General features: G+C 40.6%; 1 protein-coding gene across 2 annotated transcripts; it reads left to right on the top strand.

Annotated features, from left to right (window-relative positions):
* The first annotated feature begins 14,931 nt into the window (after positions 1–14,931).
* LOC104596186 (UDP-galactose/UDP-glucose transporter 2-like) lies at positions 14,932–18,563 on the top strand. Of its 2 annotated transcripts, XM_010257248.3 has the most exons (8): positions 14,968–15,167; positions 15,264–15,526; positions 15,920–15,948; positions 16,079–16,280; positions 16,505–16,747; positions 16,842–16,943; positions 17,656–17,763; positions 18,127–18,563. In XM_010257248.3, exons 2-8 carry the CDS (start codon positions 15,401–15,403, stop codon positions 18,409–18,411), a joined length of 1,095 nt encoding a protein of 364 aa, XP_010255550.1. In that variant the 5' UTR covers positions 14,968–15,167; positions 15,264–15,400; the 3' UTR covers positions 18,412–18,563. The 2 variants fall into 2 exon arrangements, with proteins under 2 accessions (XP_010255549.1, XP_010255550.1); XM_010257247.3 differs by having other exon boundaries at positions 14,932–15,526.
* The last annotated feature ends 2,478 nt before the right edge of the window (positions 18,564–21,041 follow it).

A 21,041-nucleotide genomic window follows, 5' to 3' on the forward strand; every position in this document is an offset into this window, starting at 1 on the left:
ACTCTTGAGTGAGCAATGTCAAGAGAGGGGCGAGAGACGGTTGTAACTTGTAACGGACAGGACGGATTAACGAGGTCGAGGAGCACACCTACTCAATGCTCAATGGGGGGGGGAACTGGAAAGGGCACAAACCCTTTTTTTTTTTTTTGTATTTTGGTATTCAACAACGCTATTTAATCACGTTCCGTTTGGTTCACCATTTTCGTTGGTAATTATATATTTTTTGTATAATAGATTTTCCCTTTTTCAAAAGAAAAAATAAGTGGTCGCAATGATTAAGTTCATGATTTAGAAAAGAACGTTGCATCTCTTTTCTTTTGAGATTATAATAGATGAAGGCAATTTTTAGGCTCTAATATCAATAAAATTAATATTTTTAATAAAATTTAAAAAATAGATTAATTCTTTAAACATAAGGGCAAAATTACTGTTCATCCTTCCTTCGAACGAACAATCAGCGGCGGCGCAGCCCTACCTCCGGCCCAATGCAGCAGTGATCTCACCATCCCTCTCCTTTTCTTTGCCGTTCTTCAGTCCACTTCCGTCCGCCCTCTCTCTCTCTCTCTGTCTGTCTTTCTCTTTTGTTCCCTTTCTACTCCTTTCTTTCTTTCCGTTTTAGACAGCGCTGCTATCTAAAACCAGAGGCAGCGGCGTTTTCCTCCTTTCACCGATAATTGAGAAACCTTATCTTTCTCTTTATGGTTTTCCTCGTATTCTCCCCCACCTACAACTCTTCTTATCCGTCTCCATCGTCTCTCTGTCTTACCTTAGGCCCAAGCTGAACGTCATTCTTCGCCCTCCATTTGTGACCGAACAGAGCGACGGCGATGGCGGCAGCCGGATTTTAGCGCATTGTTCACTTTCCTTTCTCATCTCAGCACCGAACAGAGACGGCGGAAGAACTACCACCAAAGCAGCGGCAGATTTGAACCATATTCCTTCAACGCTGCTTTCCTGTTCATCTCTGAGCGAATCATCGTAGTTAATTCGTCTTGCTTCCAGTTGACCTTTTGTCAGCATTCGTAGAACCCATTACTGTTCGAAGGGAAGTAACTCGTGACTGAAACTGTTTGAAACCCAGTCAGGCCGACATCCAAATCCAGATAACTTCTTCTAATTCTGTTTTATTGTTCTTAGATTTTCTCTCTTCAATCATTTTTGTCGGATGATTTTCTGATGAATAAATTATAAGAAGAAGATAATGAATAGTAATTTTATCTTTTTTATATATTATTTAAAAAATTAATTAATTTATTTTTAAAATTTTATTAAATTTATTACTTTTATTGATATTAGAGGTTAAAAGTTGTCTTTTATCTGCTATAACTCCTTTTTTTTTTTTTTTCTTTGTGTGTGGGTGTGTGCTGTTTCAAAAAACAAGGAAAATGGAATACTTGTAAAACACAATGATGCCACCAAATACCCATTTTTAAAATGTAGAATGATGACAAGAAGCACACACCTGCAACTGCAAATCATCCAAATCTCAAATATAATCGTGGTCTTATCATATTAGATGTAATTAACCCAATTGATAATAGGCTTACTGGGCCTTCTTTGGCTTCTCATGTTTAAGAGGTTAAGAAAAGTCAGGTTGAAACCGTTTGGTATATTGGGTTTAGATTCTCCTTGATAATTTTCAGTCATTTTATCGGAAAAAGAACCCATTTTTTATTGACTATTAGTTTCTATATTTTGGTGTTTACATCAATAAATCCACTTAAGATTCCCTTTTAAATGCAAATAATGCCCTCAAACTTATATTTTGAATGATTATTAGCCCTTTAAAATGTCTGAATTATTTCTCCAATTACAAAACCCAAATAGCACTTCTTTTTCTTGTACTTATCCATTTACGATAAAAACTATCCACAAACAGGAGTCCGGATCTCTTATTACTATTGGGCCCATTATACATATTGGGCTTTTTATGATTCATCTCTCTCTGTGAATTTTGATAAAACCTATTGATTATCGATTTTATGATGCCGGTTGATTGGTTACATCTTTAATTAAATGTAAAACATCATACTATAAAATGAAATGAAATTGAAAATAGCAGAAGATTCAAGGATGTAAGATTGATGATTACGTAGGGCACTGTTAAGAACCCTTAAAATGTTATAATCATAATTATGTACTTTGGTGGTTTCCTTGGATTAAGTTCCCCTTCTGCTGCAGTTTTGCAATGTATCTCAAGGATGAATTTTAGCTTCATGGCGCCTGGCAGCTTCAGATCCCCTATTTTAGGTGTGAAACTAGACTTGTGATCTGCTACCCACTAGTTGTTCCCCATCCCAACCCACAGAGCACGACCACCGTGTATTAGGAGGAGAGATATTCCCAATACATAGCTGTAATGTCTCGTGGGTAGAGATGTGCAAACAGCTTGTGGGTAGCAGATCTGAGCCTGTAAAACTAGGACAGTTACGGGCTTAGAATTTGTTAAACTTTAAATGGATCTTGCCTGACTGGGCCTAATGCGGGTAACTTTGAGAAACAATTGAGACCGAAAGTATAATATAAAAGAGGAAAGGAAAAAAAGAAAAATCAAAGTTAAACTAATATTTGATATTACCACTAAAATGAGATTTTGTTAATATTTATTATTTATATATTATACATATATTTTATAAATTAATGGTATTGAGTTTTGTTGTGGCACACCAACCTATCTCATGTATACCTATACTATCAACGCCTGTTGGGCCTGGAAAGCCCTATTTAAAATGGGCCTCAAAATTAGACGCTGGTCTAAACCAAGGGCTTACAGAATAGACCTAACCTACTCCAACTACTTTTTTTTTTTCGTAGAAGCTCGCTTTTTGGAAAATATTAATTTTTCAATGACCATTTATGTGAAACAAACATCATAAAATAGCTATTTTTAGAAGAAAAAAAATATTCATATTGCTTCATTTTACATGCAACTTAATGAGCCCATGTCATGTTGGCCTTTATAATAAATAGTATTTAATTTTGGATGAGTAAAAAGAAAACATGGTTAAGGCCCTAATAACTCCAATTTTTATAATTGAATGAAGTATGGATAATACCCTTATCTTTTCCAATCTAATAATATATATTTAGGCATTTATATTTATGTTTGTATCCACATATGACCCCGTTTTCAAAAAAAAAAAAAAAGTTATTCATTCGGGATTCAGGATAAGATTACCTATATTCTTTTGATTTCTAGGTAAATTATACAATGATTTTTTTAGCTATAAAAAGTCATTGTTAGAATAAAGAAAAATTAATTATCTATCTAGAAGATAGGTATCACTTATTCAAATAAATAATAGCTAAGGAAAGTAATTTTTTCATGAATACCTTATATGAATCTGAAAAAAAAATAACATTGGAAAAGTATCAATGAGACAATGACAACGAGGTCATAAAATTAATATGCATTTATTAATTTCGTTGGCTTGAATGTTGTAATGATTAACTAGCAGGGACCCGTGCGATGCTAATAAAACCCAATGCCTAATTTGCTGGTAAAAAGGATCAAAAGGATATACTGAATGTCAGGCATATGCTTAATCAATTATTAATTTTCAAGAATTGTATATTGGTTAAATAATCAATAAATTTTCCATAATTTCCCAAAATTGCATTAAATTATCTTTTATTTTCAAATAAAATTAATCAATAATTATCTGAAACCGTAATTATAATTTTTAGAAATGTAATAATTACTAAAATTTTAAGGAAATGTTGATAATAATTTATTAATAAATATTAACAGTAATTTATTAATAAATTATTTATTTGTAGTTATTTTCAGAAATTACTATTATTATTTTTTTAAAATTTAAATAACTATTAATAATTAATAATTATAAATAACAAATTATTAATAATAGTAATGCTTTAATTATACTAATTTATTAATTAATGTATTAAGTATACATTATAGTTATTGAAATTACTGTAATTATACTTATTTATTAATTAATGCATTACTAATTTATTAATCTGGTTGGACTAGACCGGTTCTAAAAATGAACTGAACTGGTGTATTATTTAAAATGAATTAAAGAGTGTGTTAATAAAACCAAAATGGACCGGCTCGTTGAAAAAGAGATGGACCGGTGTGATTAGACCAAAGGTGAACTAACTTTCAAGTTTTAAATTTAAATAGTGGGTTTGGAATCGGATCTGGAGCGGCTGCCCAAAATCCATCCCATTAAATTCATCTTCCTAACCCAACAACATAGTTTGACGCAAGTGAACAAATCAAAACAGGGGTGAGATATCCACCCTTGTTTCCCTCCCAAATGCCGTCCAAACGAATTCGTTGGCGATTAAAACCTCGTAAACAGCTAATAGGTTTTAAAAAAAAAAAAAATTATGTGAAAGGCATAATGGAAGAATGAACAACCGCTGATTGGACTGTGTTTGATGTTGATCGTTCGTATGCCTCTCCACAAATCTCAAATTATTATTTTCCAAAAAATGACTGGTGCAGCAATGCAAGCTATTGTTCTCTGTTTGTTCATGCTCTCCTCCATCTTTTAACGTCAACAAGTCCGAGGCCATGGGACTGGTGCATCTATGAGAGAGAGAACTCTTTTAGAAAGTGAAAGCCCAAACAACAACTGGTTCTCGTCATGTTCGTGCTCTCTCTATTTTTGCTCTCCCCCCTGTTTTGATGTTATTCATGGTGAAGCTGTCAGGTTTGGTTTGAAAGATAATGAACACAACCGTAGGTTCTATTTTGAGAGGAATCGTGGGTTAGTTAGCGTGAGAACAATAATCATATTCACAATAAATTATGACTCCACTTTAAATTTGTTTGTTGGGGTGAGAAAGTGTTGAGACTTGAGATCTGATTGGTCTAAGAGCTCAATTTCTTAGCTTTAAAATAATAAAAAAAATCAAAATTTTGTAAAAACGGGAATGGGGATTTTGGATAAAATTGGAAGAGGAAGATGCCACGTGGACTGAGTCACTCTATATAATATAGTATATATTAATCATATTAATCATTATTATACTAATTTTATTTATCATTATTAAATAATTTATGGAAGTAATGATAATCTCTACTAATTAATGGTAATGTATTGATGATTGTTTTTGCTATTTATATTGATTTACGGTCCTGCTTTGTAGATTGGTCCATCTTGCCACGCGAGTACATCCAAGTAATTCTCCAGTTAGGAGCTTTTAGATTGCGCATCATCAATTGCCGCTGTCTATGTGAAACGATCGAATGGTCATCCCAATCTTAGTTGCAGCTTTAGTCTCTACCCCAACTTCAATGGACTCTTCCAGCAACACTGGGAAAAGCATCGAAATGAACGTCACCTGGGAGTAAGATCAGCAATCAACCTTTCCTCAAGGCCCAACGGTATGTATCGGCCAGTTTACTATTCCCCTCACAGCTTCAGGGGTCTCATCACTGTCTGTACCACAGGCCACCCTACAAGTGAGCGTCCCGCTCCCCCCGATGGGCACGACCTTCTCAAAGCCAACTAGGAGAACCATCTGTGATCCCCCCTGGAGTCGAGTACTCTCAATTCTATGACCTTGTCCAGTGCGTCCGAGCAATACAAATCCAGATGAAGCAGGTCCAACAGTGCCAGCAGTTTCAAAAGTGTAATTTGTACCAGGAATATCAGCAGCAGTTTCCACTGTTGTAGCTGAACCAGCAATTGATTCCACCTTGGCACATAGGGTTGCGCTAGGGGCAAGCCCAGAACCAGCCCAGAACCAGCCAAAACGTCTGTTGATCCCCCTATCGGGGTGAGGGGACCTCGTTGGTGCCAGTCCCTCCCAGGGGCCAGACTCCACCTTGTGGGAGGAGGGACAGTTAACACATTCCTACAGAATCACAAGGAAACCTAAGAAATAGGCCTAAGGTCAGCCATCTCGACAGGGTCAACCAGTCGCGGCACTCTCAGCAAGAGAACGATGGGTCGCGGGGAGATAATAACCAGCTCGGGGCCAGAGGTGCGAGCTCGAAGCCAGCCCCTTCAATACTCCATGGTAGCTGGCGCAAACTCCACAACCAAGAGAACTCGGCAAGAAGGAACCCAAACCCACCTTGCAACAATGTCCAGGAGCACGAAAGAATTAGGCATGAGGTACCGGATCAGACTGAGGTTAGCAGCACCAACGCTGACCTAGGGAAGAAGCAACAGCGGCGATGTCACAAGGCTCGTCGCTCTTCAGCCAGAAACAACTCACCAGTAAAGCCCAGCCAACAAGCAGAACAAGTTAAAGAAAGAGAAGAAGTAAGCTCGGTAGCGACGAAGACTGCGCCTCTCTTGCTAAGCCGGTCATCCCCTCTGTCCCCCGAGCTCCTAGCGGACCCAATGCCGAAAGACTTCAAGATCCCACCTCTAGATAAGTATGATGGGTCATTTGATCCCAACGATCACATGGATTCCTTTCAATCTCAAATGCACCTAGCTGGGGTTGACGAAACCTGCATGTGTGTGGCCTTCTCCACCACATTCAGGGGAGTAGTTTGGACCTGGTATAGAAACCTCGCACCAGGCTCCATCAAGAGCTGGGCGCAGTTTGCCGACCTGTTCACTGCGCACTTCATCACCAGTAAGAACTGCCCGAAGTCACAGGAGAGCCTTCTGAATGTGGTCCAAAAGGAGGGAGAATCAATCAGAATCTACATCAGGCGCTTCAACGACACATGTCTGTAGATACCGGACCTCGATCCAGCTGTATGTCTCACTGTAGCAAAGAAGGGAATCACCCATGGAGAGTTCAAGTGGCATGTGGTAGCCAACAAACCAAAAAATATCACCGAGTTCCTTTAATTGGCCGACCAGTTCATTGGTACCGAGGAGGAGATTAACCAAAAGATTGATAATCCACCGACTAAAAAGAGGAAGAGAGAGGAAGAAGGGACGAGCAACAGTGGGCAAAAAAGAAAGAAAACTAAGTCCCCGAGTAGGAGAAGAAGCAAGTCAAGAAGCAGGTACCCCTCGCGCAGCCACAAGCCAGGTCGGCATTCCAAGAACTCACTAGTAGAGAGAACGAACTATACCCCTCTGAATGCTAAGCGAGGAGAGATCTTAATGGCCATAAAGGACTCGTCCTTTGTCAAATGGCTACCCAGGCTAAGGGGAGACCCGACAAGGGGATCATCAGGGGGACCAAAAGAGGAATGCCCTCGAGACTAGAAAGTAGAACGAGCAGCCACCTCGGAAACTACTAGAGGAGAGGCCAGTTCGCGGATGATCATTATGATCACCGGTGGGTCCATCATTGTAGGATGTACATCTGCCCTCGAGACTAGCAGGCATAACGAGTAGCCACCTCGGCAACTACCATAGGAGAGGCCAATTCGTGGAGTGATCAATATGATCACCGGCGGGTCCATCATAACAGGATGTACATCAGCAACCGGGAGAACCTCAATCCGTGAGTTGAAACACGAGGAAGAGAATCTACTAAAGCGACCTCGGTTCGAAGAACCTATCTACTTCACCGAAGAAGATGCATGCGGGATCCATTACCCGCATGATGATGCTTTATTAGTGAAGCTAAGGATCAACGACTTCGAGGTGAGACGGATCTAAGTGGACTCAGGCAGCTCAGCAGACATACTCTTCAATGAGTTCTTCAACAAATTGCAATTGCAGCAGAGCGACCTGAAGCCAGCAGATACACCCTTGGTAGGGTTCAGCGGTGAAGAGGTCAGGCCTCTTGGTCGAGTCAAAGCAATTGAAATTTCTATGGATGATATATCATATCCACAAAGCAATTGAAATTTCTTATTTAATAACTATTTTTTGAATATATTATATAATGTTTATTTATTTTTTATAATTTTTGGTAATAAATAATAAATAATTATTAATTATATTTTCACTTAGAAGTTGTGCCAATGCATGTTTTATGGTTGGATAGGAGATTTGGGTTTTTCCCATCCCATAAAACATTAAAACTTAAGAATTATAATTTATAAATTATAGTTAAGCATAGGATTTTTAATGAAATTATAATTAACTACAATATATTTTTTCATAAAACCATTAAAATATATTAATTTAATGTATATACACCTAATTGAGGTCTTATATATAGTGTCATTGATGTATTTTTATGATTTATTAAAGTATTTATAGTGTTTCCAAGCGTATCTATGTGTATCTTAGTTTTTTTCTGATACGCATGCTTACCCAAGGCGTATCCCGATACATCTCTTAAAATTGCCTTTCCAGTACACTTGGTGTTTCCGATACTTTGAACCTTGGATGGGACCCAAGCTGTGCAAGCATATCCTATGGCTGTTTGTCTAGAAGGGCATTGAGAAATCTTATGAGGTATTCATCCCAATACCTCCTATAAGGTGGGTAAAGTCTAACATCTATACTTCTGGTTGGATGAATGGTGAGATTAGAGGCCTTTGAAATCCATCTCCCAAATTTATCTGCAACTGCTGTTGACAAGGACTGCTCTGTGGTGTGAGGCTATGAAACTGTGTATCATAGTTGTATGGTACCCTCAGTTCCAAAGGAATTTGTATCATTGGTAGGTTGTGGAAGTTGTGGCACTACTGGACTTTAGGGTTGTCAATGGACTCCAAAAATCTGAAATCCACTCTGACCATCTTGGATTCGAATGATCCATTTACATAATCAGATTGGATGCAGATTTAAAAAAAGCAGTGGGGCTAGTCTATGCATGGATATTAGGTTTTAGTTTGTTTGAAAATATACATTTTAGTGTAAATTACTGACAATCACCTTGTACTTGGGGGGAATAAGGCTATACTGACTAAGGTTGCCTTCTTCACTTGGACATTGTTGAAAGCCAAAGTTGGAGTTGACAGTGATTTGCATCAACTGGGAATTCCTTTAGCATCAAGGTGCACCTGTTGTAGAGACCCGAAGATTGAGACTGCAGATCGTCTCTTTGTTCAAAGTCGTTTGGCCCAGAAAGTTTGGTTACTTCAGCACATTATTGGGGATAGACTTTCTCCAGCATGAACCCATTCAGGTCTTGTTGCATAGGTGGCTGACAATGGGCTCTAATATACAAAGCCATTTATCCCGTGGGAGATCTGAAAGGAGCGATGTAGGAAAAAGATGGAGGGTGACTTTAAATGCTCACAGCAAATTATCTTCAAGTTAGAAAAGTGGATGCAGGAGATTAATCCTCTACTCAAGATTTCATCACATTCGGAAGCTTGGCAACTTCAAGCTATCCTTCGTATGGGAATTCAGATTATCCCCCCAGTGGAGAAGCTTAAGATAGTCCATGTTCAGTCGGTTCCAGCTGGGTTTTTTAAATTGAATGTGGATGGATTCGCTAGGGGTAACCTGGGTCCAAGTGGTGGTGGGGGAGTTATAAGAGATGGAAGAAATAATATTGTCTCGACTTTTCATAGAGCTTGTGGTTCTACTACAAACCTGATGGCCGAAGCAAATGCTCTGTTGGATGGCTTAGAACTGGCTAGGTCTATGAGCATTATGAAACTAGTAGTGGAGATAGACTCTCAGATTTTGTTCGAGATCCTCCAAGGTAATTATGCTCTCTCCTGGAAACTTTGGTACTGGAAAGCAAACTTGGACAATTTTTTTATGACTATGGAGATCGTGCTTGTACATATTTATAGGGAGGCTGATCAAGTGGCTGATTGGTTCTCCAAACAGGCAAGCGAATTGCTTTCACATGTTATATATAATTCTTATGAGGAATTACCGTTGGAGGTGCATCATTTACTTAGAGATGATGGATCAGGCATAGCTTTCTTATGAGTTACCTAGTTTATTTTCAAGATCCACCTTTTTTTATTTTATTTTCTATATGTAGTTACTATCTAGTTCGAGTGCATCTTGGTGAATTTCGCTTTTCTAGAGGGGTGGTCCAAGAAAAGAGGCAAGCGATACCAATCAGTTTGGGGCTCCTCGTCCCCAACAGCGGTGTCGGTAGGCTGATTGGTCTCCATGTGGTCGACGGCAGCATCGGCAGCATCACCTCCCTCTTCCCCTTCCGCAGTCTCTTTGCCGAGGAGGTCGTCGCTCTCCTCCTCGGAGTCGAGGTCATTGGCTGCCTCGATGGCCATCTCCTCGGTGATCCTTGATGTCGTGATAGCGCTAAGGTCGAGGTGAGGAAACTCATGCTGGGTCAACCACTTGCTGAGCTTGAAGCCTTTGCGGTAGCCCGCAGTCCCAGTCTCAAAAAGCAGTTCGTGTTGTTCCACCAAAGACTTGTACTCGTCGACGGCCTTGATCTTTGCCTCCTCCATCAAACGAAGAAGGATGTCAGTCTGCTCCTTCACTAGCTCCTCAAGGCTCTGGACTTCTCTCTCAAGGGTCATCTCGCGCTGCATCAGTTCCTTCTTCTCCACCATAAGAACAGTCAACAATTCATTGTGAGCTCGCACATCCTTCAATAGTTTGTTGTTTTCGTTGTGAGCCAAGTTCAATTCGGCGTGAGCTCTAGGGGAAGACTCCTCGGCCTCAAGAGCTCTCTTCAAGTTTGTCTCAGACTGGTAGACCAGGGCATGGAACGAAGAGTTCACTTGACAAAAGAAGAAATGAAACATAAGTATTGGGGAAAAATCTAAGTATAAAGTGATCGAAGATTGAGTACATACCACCATGCAATGCGTCGCTGCTCTTCCCTCGAGCTGAGCGACCGGTAGTTTGGCCCACCGAGTAAACTCTTCGGCAAAGACCATATCTTTTCTCTTGAGGAGAGCAAGCTTCAGACTCAAGACGCTTCGAGCTGGGATGTCGTCGCCCGATAGGGTAGCCACCTGAGCTCACTAGGCCTCAGAAGATGTAGTTTCCTTAGGCAAATCAAGTGGAGAAGCCCTATCCTAGTCCTCCTCGACTAGGTCGATTACTAGTGTCTGTTCGGCGTTGGCTAGGGGCTTGGAGGTGGTGGCATTGACGTTCGAGGTGGGAACCTCGTAATGAATGCAGGCCTTCTTGGAGGCCCTCTTCTTCTTATTTCCCTTCTGCATGCCTTTAAAGAGCTCGTCGGCGGAGAAGTCAGCCATGGTAACTGGCAACGGATTGAGTCAAATGCAACATCAAAGTAAAATAAAATAAGGAAAAAGTAAGATGGATGGTGACCTACCAAGAGGGCTTAGGCCAGCTTGCATGAGATTCTCCTCGGTCACGAAGTCCTCAAATTTCAGGCCAAGCCTGGACTTCCTCCCGCACTTGTTTATCCAGCCTAACGTCGGGGTCCTGGATGGCAGGCCTCCAGTGAGTTGGAAAAGGCCACCCCTCCACGTTACATACCACGAAGTAACATCTCTTCCAAGCTGGGACTTTGTTGGGGAGCTCATGTAACAACTTGTACCCGGGGCGAGGAGACATGTAATAGTTTCGTCTGTGCTCGAGTAGAACACAGGCCGAATTCTTTTTGATAGAAAGGATCGAGGAAAAAATGGCAAGGTCAAGAGGTCGGTTATAGTTATGGAAGAGGGAGATGGTACCTACAATGTTGCGGATGGAGTTTGGGTGGAGCTAGTCTATGGCGATGCCAAAGAATTTGATGATCTCGACTATAAAGGGATGAAGTGGGAAGCATAGCCCGGCTATGAGCTGCTCCTCGAAGACCACGATCTCGTTAAGACCGTGCTCCCAAGGAAAGTTGCCTAAGGTGATACTATACACTAGGATGTCGAGTAACCTGTACCGAGCTATCAACGACAAGAGCCTATCTGGTATCATCAAGGACGGGCCAAAGCTATCTGGTTGACGACCTCGGCATGGAGTGGATGCTAACCTACCAGAAACCACGCGCTCTTGTCGAGGTGACTCTGGCTCGGATGGGTTGGAGTCCACCTCCTACCCCAAGGTACCCACCTCGGCTGGATGAAACTCCATGGCCCGAGCCGAGGTGCCCACTTCAGCCCCAGCTGACTCACCACCCCCGTCCAAAAGGCTATCTAAACTAAGGCTAGATATAATGAATTAAAAGGGAACAAAAAACATGAAGTAAAAAAAGGGGGCAGGACAAGGCGAACTCACCGAAAAACGAAAGAGGAAGCGAACTACCCTGGATACAAGACGCGAGCTGAAGAACGGATGTGCGACCTCATCTCTCGAATGCACTTTGAAGGACGAAGGAAAGGGGACCTGGGTCCCCCCTATTTATAGCCACTATACCCGGGGACTGACAGTTCAAATCGACGCGATCCTATGGCTTTCGTGAAAACAGGCTACACTCCCCTCGAGGAAGATTTTGGTTGAGTGTGATTTTTGGCATTCACGGAGTTAATAACCTGCATCGAGTTCGCGCAACCCGACATGCGATCTAGTTTTTTCGATTGAGCCACATGGGTTACATTGGTCCGACCATAAAATCGGGAGGTGAACCAAGAAGAAATCGGGCCAACTTGCTTGCACTGACCGTGAACTCCCTGCACCGGGATTACGACCCCTGGCACGGGGAGTGGGGGGCGATTGATGAGGGGTGATTTGGCCCAACCTAGCGACCGAGGTACATGTGGCTGCGATTAGCCAAAAGGATGACAACTCAACAAGGGAAGCCTTGTTAGGAGCTCGGGAGCTCGGGAACTTGAGCACCTCGGCATAGTCATCTCGGCATAAAGGCACCTTGGCACCCAATTTAGTTCAGGGCCAAAGAACCGAAGTGCCACATAATCAACTCTAGAAGCTTCCCCAACGGACTTTGAATCTCTTGGGATCACGACGTCTAATAACAAAGCTCATCTTCACTCCACCCGAATAGGAGGGAAGTGATAAACCTTATCAACTGGCGCATTGCTCTCCTTCGGAAACAGAACGGATCTTATCTATGCAGCCCAGAGATCCTGGAGCCTTTTTCGTAGGATTCACAGCTACCCAAATATATAAGGGCATTGATTCTCAAGGCGAAGGTACGCGCGATTACTTGCACTCAAGCTCTCTAGCATTCATACTTAGCTCGCAAATACAACAGAGTACTGACTTAAGCATTGAAGCGACTTCATTGGGTCTTCCACCCCAGTCTCTCTGAGCCCTTTGCAGATTGATCCAGCTCGCCACATGAGTATGTCCAGGCACTTCTCCAGCTAAGAGCTTCCAGATCGCACACCATCAGTAATTATTTCTACTAATCTACTAATCTATTGATATGCTAATTTACTAATCTACTAATCTACTAATTAGTCATTCTTTCCACTAATCTACTTGCACCATGTATGACACGGTAAACAACTAGGTTGCAAACGGGTCGATGTCGACCAATTATCTAAACTAGGTCGAAGTCGACCCGCTATACAATTTTCAAAAACGAATTGATTTTCATCGTCTTCCTCACCCGACTGTAAAGAACGGGTTTCTAAAAGATTTTCTTCCCTTTCTTTTGGATTTTTTGCCTAATTTTTTCTTTCTAAATACACATATAGTCTTCGCACTATACAATGAACTTAAAAAGATGGAGAAAAAGTACCTATATCCAAGAGTAAAAGCTACTATTCACGCCTAAAAAACATATTTTTCTCCACTAAAATAATGTGTTTCTGCTCCTAGTTTTAGGGAAAAAGGGAAATATATTTAACATTAATTGGTAATAGAGAAAGAACAACGGAGATGGGAAAGAGGACTTGACCTCTTTGGGCGATGAAACAGAGAGTTCTGCCCCTATTACTTTCTTACAATGTAGTTCCACCTCCTCTTGGTCCAAAATGCCTCTGTTTTTCATGAAAGATATGTGAAATCTGCCACCTCTCCTTTTAGAGGGTGTTTGGTTCCGTTTATGTTAATTCAGTAAATGTTTATTGATGGTGCCACATAGGCACTACTTCAGCATTTTCTCTCTCTTGATCTTTTATATTTATTAAAAATGAAAAAAGTTAACTTTGATTTTTGTGCATGTCAGCCATTTGTAGAAGTTATTTTTTAAAGCTTCCATAAACAATCAAGCGTTTTTTCACTGTTACGCTAATGTGGAGTCCGATGGCACCTAGTAGCGCCTAATTGTCATAAACGATTGTAATTATTGCACTTCTCGATTTTACCAGCAAATAAAATACAAACATTTATTCAATAAACATAAATGGAACCAAATACATAGTTGGTCCAAAATGCTGCCAAGAATATTTGAGTTGCGAAGATGGTGAGAAACTGAGTATATGGCAATTTTACATCTTCTGGTTTACTCCAAAAGCAATAAAGAATGGTGGAAGTTCTAGTTGCACACGATTTAGGAGGTTTGACGTGATGAAGATCTTCAAATCGTAATCAAACATGAGTCTAAGAAAGCGATGGGACGTGACCAAAACAAATTAAGTCGAGGAAGGTGATTCATTGGAATCAAAATAGCGTGGAGAGAGAGCGATAAATAGATATATATAGATACATAGATACATAAATAGATAAATAAATAGAATTTTCATAAATTATTTGTATACAATAGCAAATTCATTTTAAATCCGATGGATAAGATTTAACTCGTATATTAATGAATTAAATTTGGATTTGGATTTAGATATGTCCGATCCGTGTGCAGCCTAGTTAGAATTTAGAAGGTACTGGGTTCAAATTCAACAATAGGGAATAGGGATGGGATGGGAAATATAAAGCCTGGTTGGGTTCGGGCAACCCGGCCCATGTAACACCAGCATCCGTTAAATAAATGGTCTGCCCCACTTACACGTCAGAGTAATCAGAAAGCTGCGACCTCGCCAGTCGCCATGCAAAGTGCGGCGAGGACACATGGCTCTAAAACGAACCAACTCACGATCGTGGCCTATGATTCAATTATAATCACAAGAGATATCTCGTAAAGAGTGCGTTGAATTGCGATTGGAAGAATTCGTACATGGTCTCTACACACAAATGATGGGACCTACATCTTCAACAGTGCCAGATGAAGACAGAAGACTCTGGTGGGGTACGACGTACAAACAGGATGATGTGTCAAAAAACAAGGAGGGAATATCTGGTGGGAAAGGCAATAAAATCGTGACCCTCCTTCCCAAAGCTCTAAGTTCTAACCGCTGAGGCTGAAACATGCCCCCGAGAGCCGAGAACCGACATCTCTTTCCTTAATTCCTGTTTCTTTCGAATTTCACTTCTTTAATCTTTCCTTTTCTCGACCCCAGCAAAGGAAACAGAACTAGAATCTGCGCCCTCTCTCTCTCTCTCTAGTGTCTAGTCTCTGTATAAATATCTGTCTCAGTCTAATCCAAGCTAACCGAAGCAATTCACTAGTCTGTAAAGGTGAAGTTTTCTTTTTCATTGTTCTGTGTGGGATACTTTCCTTGCGCCTGCCTCCTGGAACCAAACGGTCCCTTTTGTTGTTTGATCAACATGCAGCAGCAGCAGAAGCCATGCACCTTCAATCTTCATTTCAATGTTTGTAACATCTGAATCTTCTATATCGTTGATCAAAGTTCCGCTTCTTCGGTGTCTGGCTTAACCGGACGCTCTGTGGCGACGAGTGTGGAGAAGAGATGAAGAACGAAGAACAAGCTCGCTCTCTGTTTGGGATTTCCCTATCCGACCGACCCAAGTGGCAACAACTTCTAATTTGCTCTTCTGGTTTCTTTTTCGGTTACCTCGTCAATGGCATCTGCGAGGTCCTCATTTTCTTCCTTGCAAAATTTTCGGAATCGCAATCCTGAGATTTTTTTTTGTTCCGACTTTTTTTACTCTGTTTTCATTTAAAGCTATGCAGGAAAATAGTTTTTTCTCGTGTTTCTTGTTCATGCGGATTCACATTTTTATTCCTCGCTGTCCTATTTGGAGTAATCACTCTTCATACTTTTTAAATAAACTAGTCGAAAGAATTTTGGGATAGGGATCATTGATTTTTTTTCCTATTCTTTTTTACTGCTCTGTTTTCTTCATCCATAAGACCAGTTTTTTCTTTTTTATGAAGCCACATTCATAAGATCACTTATGCTTTCTGAATGATGCTCTTACATCAGGGGCTGCCATTTTGTTTTTACTGATTTCTTGTCTTGTTTCAGGAGTATGTGTACAATCGCCTCCACTTCAGGTCTTTTCATATTCTTCTCTATCTAAATATTGAATTCTATGTTGTTTCTCCTTTTTTTTAATTAAACCATGTTTGTTTGCTTTAAATTCCAAATTAGGATAAGTGATATTGAACTTTGTTGTTCTTCCAGCTATGGTTGGTACTTCACCTTTGTTCAAGGGTTTGTATATTTGGCGCTCATATATTTCCAAGGCTTCACCACTAAGCAGACGGTGAACCCATGGAAGACCTACGTCAAGCTCTCTGCAGTTCTGATGGGATCTCATGGACTAACCAAAGGGTCTTTAGCTTTTCTTAACTACCCTGCTCAACTCATGTTCAAATCCACTAAGGTATTTCCTGCATTTTGTTTATTTATTTTGATCACACGCTTAGCTTTATTGTTGGTAAAGCTTTACTCCTAGAGCAGAAAACGGGTAGTGTTTATTGCTTAATGTCATCTCCATTGAAGTTAACTGAAGTTTTAAGAACTGCCCAATTAAAATTTGAGAAGTTTAGGTAAGAAAATCTCTCTATCTACTTTTGATTCTTATGTTTTAATGATTCTGGAGTTCAGGTACTGCCGGTGATGGTAATGGGTGCCTTCATTCCAGGCCTGAGACGGAAATATCCAGTCCATGAATACGTTTCAGCTTTGCTTCTCGTAGTGGGTCTCATCCTTTTTACCTTGGCGGATTCTCAGACATCTCCCAATTTCAGCGTTATCGGCGTCGTGATGGTAACAGGTGCTCTTGTCATGGACTCCTTCCTGGGTAATCTGCAAGAGGCAATCTTCACCATGAATCCCGAGACCACGCAGGTATGATCATCTCCATTTCATGATTTCATCTCGTCTCAGGTTTATTGTTAAACACTTGTTGTCTGGTTTTGATCTAGTAATCCTTTTGACGCAGATGGAGATGCTGTTTTGCTCAACAGTAGTCGGGCTGCCATTCTTGATCCCGCCCATGCTCTTAACGGGGGAGCTGTTCAAGGCTTGGAATTCATGCTCTCAGGTGTCCATTTGGTCTCTGCAACAGAATTTTCTAAATTTAGTGAACAAATTCTTGGGAGATTTTTATGCCATATTAAGTGGAGAAATAATCAAATAAATTAGATGTGAGTAAATATAACGTTGGGCTAAATGGGTGAAAGAAAGAAATCCGATTCGAGATCTGTATATTCTGTCATATCACTATATGTGATTTTACTGTGGAGGGGACACCACAAAAGTAATCAATTAATTAATCAATGATAAATGTGTTGTAGCCTGTAGCCTGTAGCCTGTAGCCTGTGCTTAGTATATATATAAGACCCAAGTCACCAGGTAGGTAGAGAAATAAAATATAATATAAGGTGGGCCCTAAGTCACAAGGCCTGAAGGAGACCGGATCTGCTCTTTCCACCCGGCGCCTCACACGCACATCCTATCGAATCTCCCGTAGTTATTTATTATTATTCACGGGAGATGTTCCCAATGCACGATGATAGATGTGCATGTGAGGCGACCAATGGTGAGGACGTCACAGCCCGAAGGAGCTAGCTAGCGAGCTGGTTTGCTGGCGAAGTCTTCTCCTTAACATGAGGACCCACAACCCCAACCCGTTTACGGTCTCAACGACGTCAGTTTCACTGATAACTGGTTGCTCTGCTCTGTATTTGTTAGTACATGAGACTATGTTGGGATTTGGTTGATATATGTTAAATTGGGTTTTGATTTGAGTGCAGCATCTTTACGTCTACGGCGTCTTAGTGTTCGAAGCAATGGCCACTTTTGTAGGACAAGTCTCCGTTCTGTCTCTCATCGCCATTTTTGGGGCTGCTACCACGGCCATGGTATGTAGATCTAATGTTGAATATGGACATCTCTCCACTCTCTCTCTCTCTGGCTCTCTTTCATAGTTTTGTACAGACCCGGTGGCCGAATCGGTCAGGGGTCCAGTTATCGGGTCGAATGGTTCGATCGTTCAAACCGAATGCTTGGTTCGTTCTGACAAAAAATAAAAAATGGTCAAAATCGTTCCAACAGTTAATTACCCGGTTCAGAAGTTCATTGACCAAAATCAACAGTTTTGAGGGAAATCTGGTTTTTAGGGAAAACGAAACCAATCATCTGACCGGTTCTCAAATTTTTTTGGTCCGATCGTCCAGTCCGGTCTGATTTTGAAAACTTTGTTGACGAATAATGAATGCATGCAGGTGACAACAGCTAGAAAGGCAGTGACATTACTGCTGTCTTACTTGATATTCACGAAGCCCTTAACGGAACAGCATGGGACAGGACTCTTGCTCATAGCCATGGGCATCATACTGAAGCTTTTGCCCGAAAGCAACCCCACCAGGGCCACTACCTCCTCTGCCGTTGCCAGGAATGCCAAAGCAAAATCCTCTTTTAAACATGACAAGACTCCCACTACTACTACGACTACTCTTCATCAATCAGAAAATGCCCAAGATGACGAAGAAAAGAGGAATTTGATATGAATGCAAATTAAATAATCTAATAGAAGAAGATAGAAGAAGAAGAAGAAGAAGAAGAAGCGTGTTGTTATTGTAATTTCCTGTTACCACTCCACTTGCTAATAATAGTTTGATTATGCAAGAAAAATAAGAAAAGAGACGGAATGTTTCATGTTTGGGTAGTTGAGCAATATGTCACGATCGAGTCCTGCAACATTGCACCAGACTGAAAGAAATTCAGGGCTGTGGGTGGGACTTGGGAGTCGGACCACATTTTGGAGAAAAAGAGCGACCGATGTTGGAAAGTCAAAGTTGTGATGATAATACAAGTTTCTCCGAGAATGTACCGGCCGGGAAATACACTTCACTACCATCTCATAGTATGTTAATGTTTTACCATTACCAGTAGCAGAGAAAAGAAAAACCATGGAAATGTCTGTCCACTTGGTGAATTAGGATTCTCAATTCGACCTTGGAAACCGAACTTGTTTTTCTGGGATAAAAATAAAAACTGCTTTTAATGTAACAAAACAATAACCAGCAAGTGTAAAGGCGATAGGTCATGGCATGTGCATTAAGAGGCATACAGTCCGTAGTTTTAGGGAGCCCCACAGCCACAGGCCACGGCATGGAGACTGGTGCAGTGTCGCGTACACATAAAACTATGAACTGTAAGGCCGGTCTCAAAGCGGTGGAGACGGAGTTGCAGCTCCCACCAAAACTAAATCTGGCTCAACTACACATATGGAACCTGCCGTGTGGCATTGCTGCATGGCCTTGTGTCCTGTGAAACAACTAGAGACTTGCCTTCAAGTGGACACACACATGGAACCTGCCATTCTGCTAATTTTACACCCAAGGGTGGAAAATAAATGCATGGAGGATCCATTCATCCTTTCCAGCTCTAAAGTAAAAGCTATCACAGTTTCCTTCTTTTTCGATATGTTTGGTTTGAAGGAAAAAGTAAGGAAAGAATGAGAAAGGTTTAGGAAAACCTTTACAAACCTGGTTCCCATATGATCTACGCTCCAAATTCAAACTTTGTAAATTGACATTTGGAGGTATGCCATTGCTGCCGAGTTGCTAAGCCAAGCCTTATTCTCATCAATTTCATCAGTTTCAAGGGGACGAAGTCTTCTAAATAAAAAATTCGATCAATAGGGCAAAGAAAACAAAGATCCGAAAACTAAGGGAAGAAGACAGAGGATCCTGCTCGATCTCCTCCGTGATGGACACGGCACATGGATCATGGACTACTCCACTAAGTAACCCCTCTGGCCCTCTGTTCCAATTTCCAAATGGATTGAGAGTCCAACTAACCAACCATGTACTTTCCTTTCGAAGCTCTCAACCTCTTCTCCTCTCATATCATAGCCTTTCTGTCCATGTGCTAATTAGACCGAATTTCTTCCAATCCGATCTGGATCAATATGAGCCCAAACCAATCCAATAAATACTTTAGATCATTTTGGACCAATCCAATTCAACGTCTGAACAGCCCAATCTGTTTAAATTGGTTCTAATCCAAACCTGGCCCATTGACACTTGTACTCTTATCTTTTATCAATGAACTGGATATTGGTTCAATCTGACCCAATCCAATATAAATACATTACAGATGGACCAGTAGGTCCAATCTAATACAGTAAATACTTTGAACCATCAAGTCTGGGCTGATCCAATTCAATATGTCTTATTGGACCATCTAATACATCCAACTTGATTTTGATTTGGATGGAGTTCAACCCAAAACTGGTCCATTAACATCCCAGCAATGCATGAGCATGACATTTGCAATTTATGGTCATCGATTATGCAGTTAGATAAGCCAGGTTTTTTTAAGGTGAAGGCCCTCAGGCCGTAATTCATTATAGACAGAGGGTTACAAATAAGACTCCAACACCAATCCAGAAATACAAGTTGGTGGATCATCATACCATTAGAAAGAACGTGAGCTACCCTATTCCCACCCCTACCAATGAAACTAACTTCAGCGCTTGAGAAAAATCGAAGGAGATCCCTGCAGGCACCAATGAGATTAAAGATCCACCAATGAGAATAATGAACATCCTTTAATAGAGATTACACCAAAATCTGCAAATCTCCTTCGAGAATAATACTTTGAAATTTTAACTTTACAGCTGCTCTCAATCCTTCAACAAAGGCTATCGCTTCATCTTACAAGGGAGAGCACGACAGGATCTTCTTTGTTATAGCATACCTTAAAGTCATCCATCAAAGTCCCGAATAACCACACCAATTGCTGAGCTTTCAACACGATAACTAATGTTTCTATGGTTCTACTTTGCATCAAGTGACCAATTCTTAATGATGGCATCTCTCCATTACTATAAATGTTTCGAAAAATCTATAATGCATTCTATAGAAATTGTAGCAATATAATTCAAACAAACGATGATAAGCAATTTGTCACAATAACATTTAATGTTGTTAAATTATTTAATGATTAATATACCTTGTGAAATATAAACTAATGAAAATAAACCATGATAAAAAAAAAATTCGAAATGCACCATAGTTCTCAAAAACGGAAACCCAAAATGTACAGTTGGGTGATATCGATCTTTTAACATCTATTATTTTTTTTCTTGTACACATTGCAAAACCATTTCGAACTCAAAACGACTCCAAAT

The sequence above is a fragment of the Nelumbo nucifera genome, chromosome 1 (genome assembly GCF_055504915.1).
Source record: "Nelumbo nucifera cultivar China Antique chromosome 1, China Antique-T2T, whole genome shotgun sequence".
In the NCBI taxonomy this organism is placed as follows: Eukaryota; Viridiplantae; Streptophyta; class Magnoliopsida; order Proteales; family Nelumbonaceae; genus Nelumbo; species Nelumbo nucifera.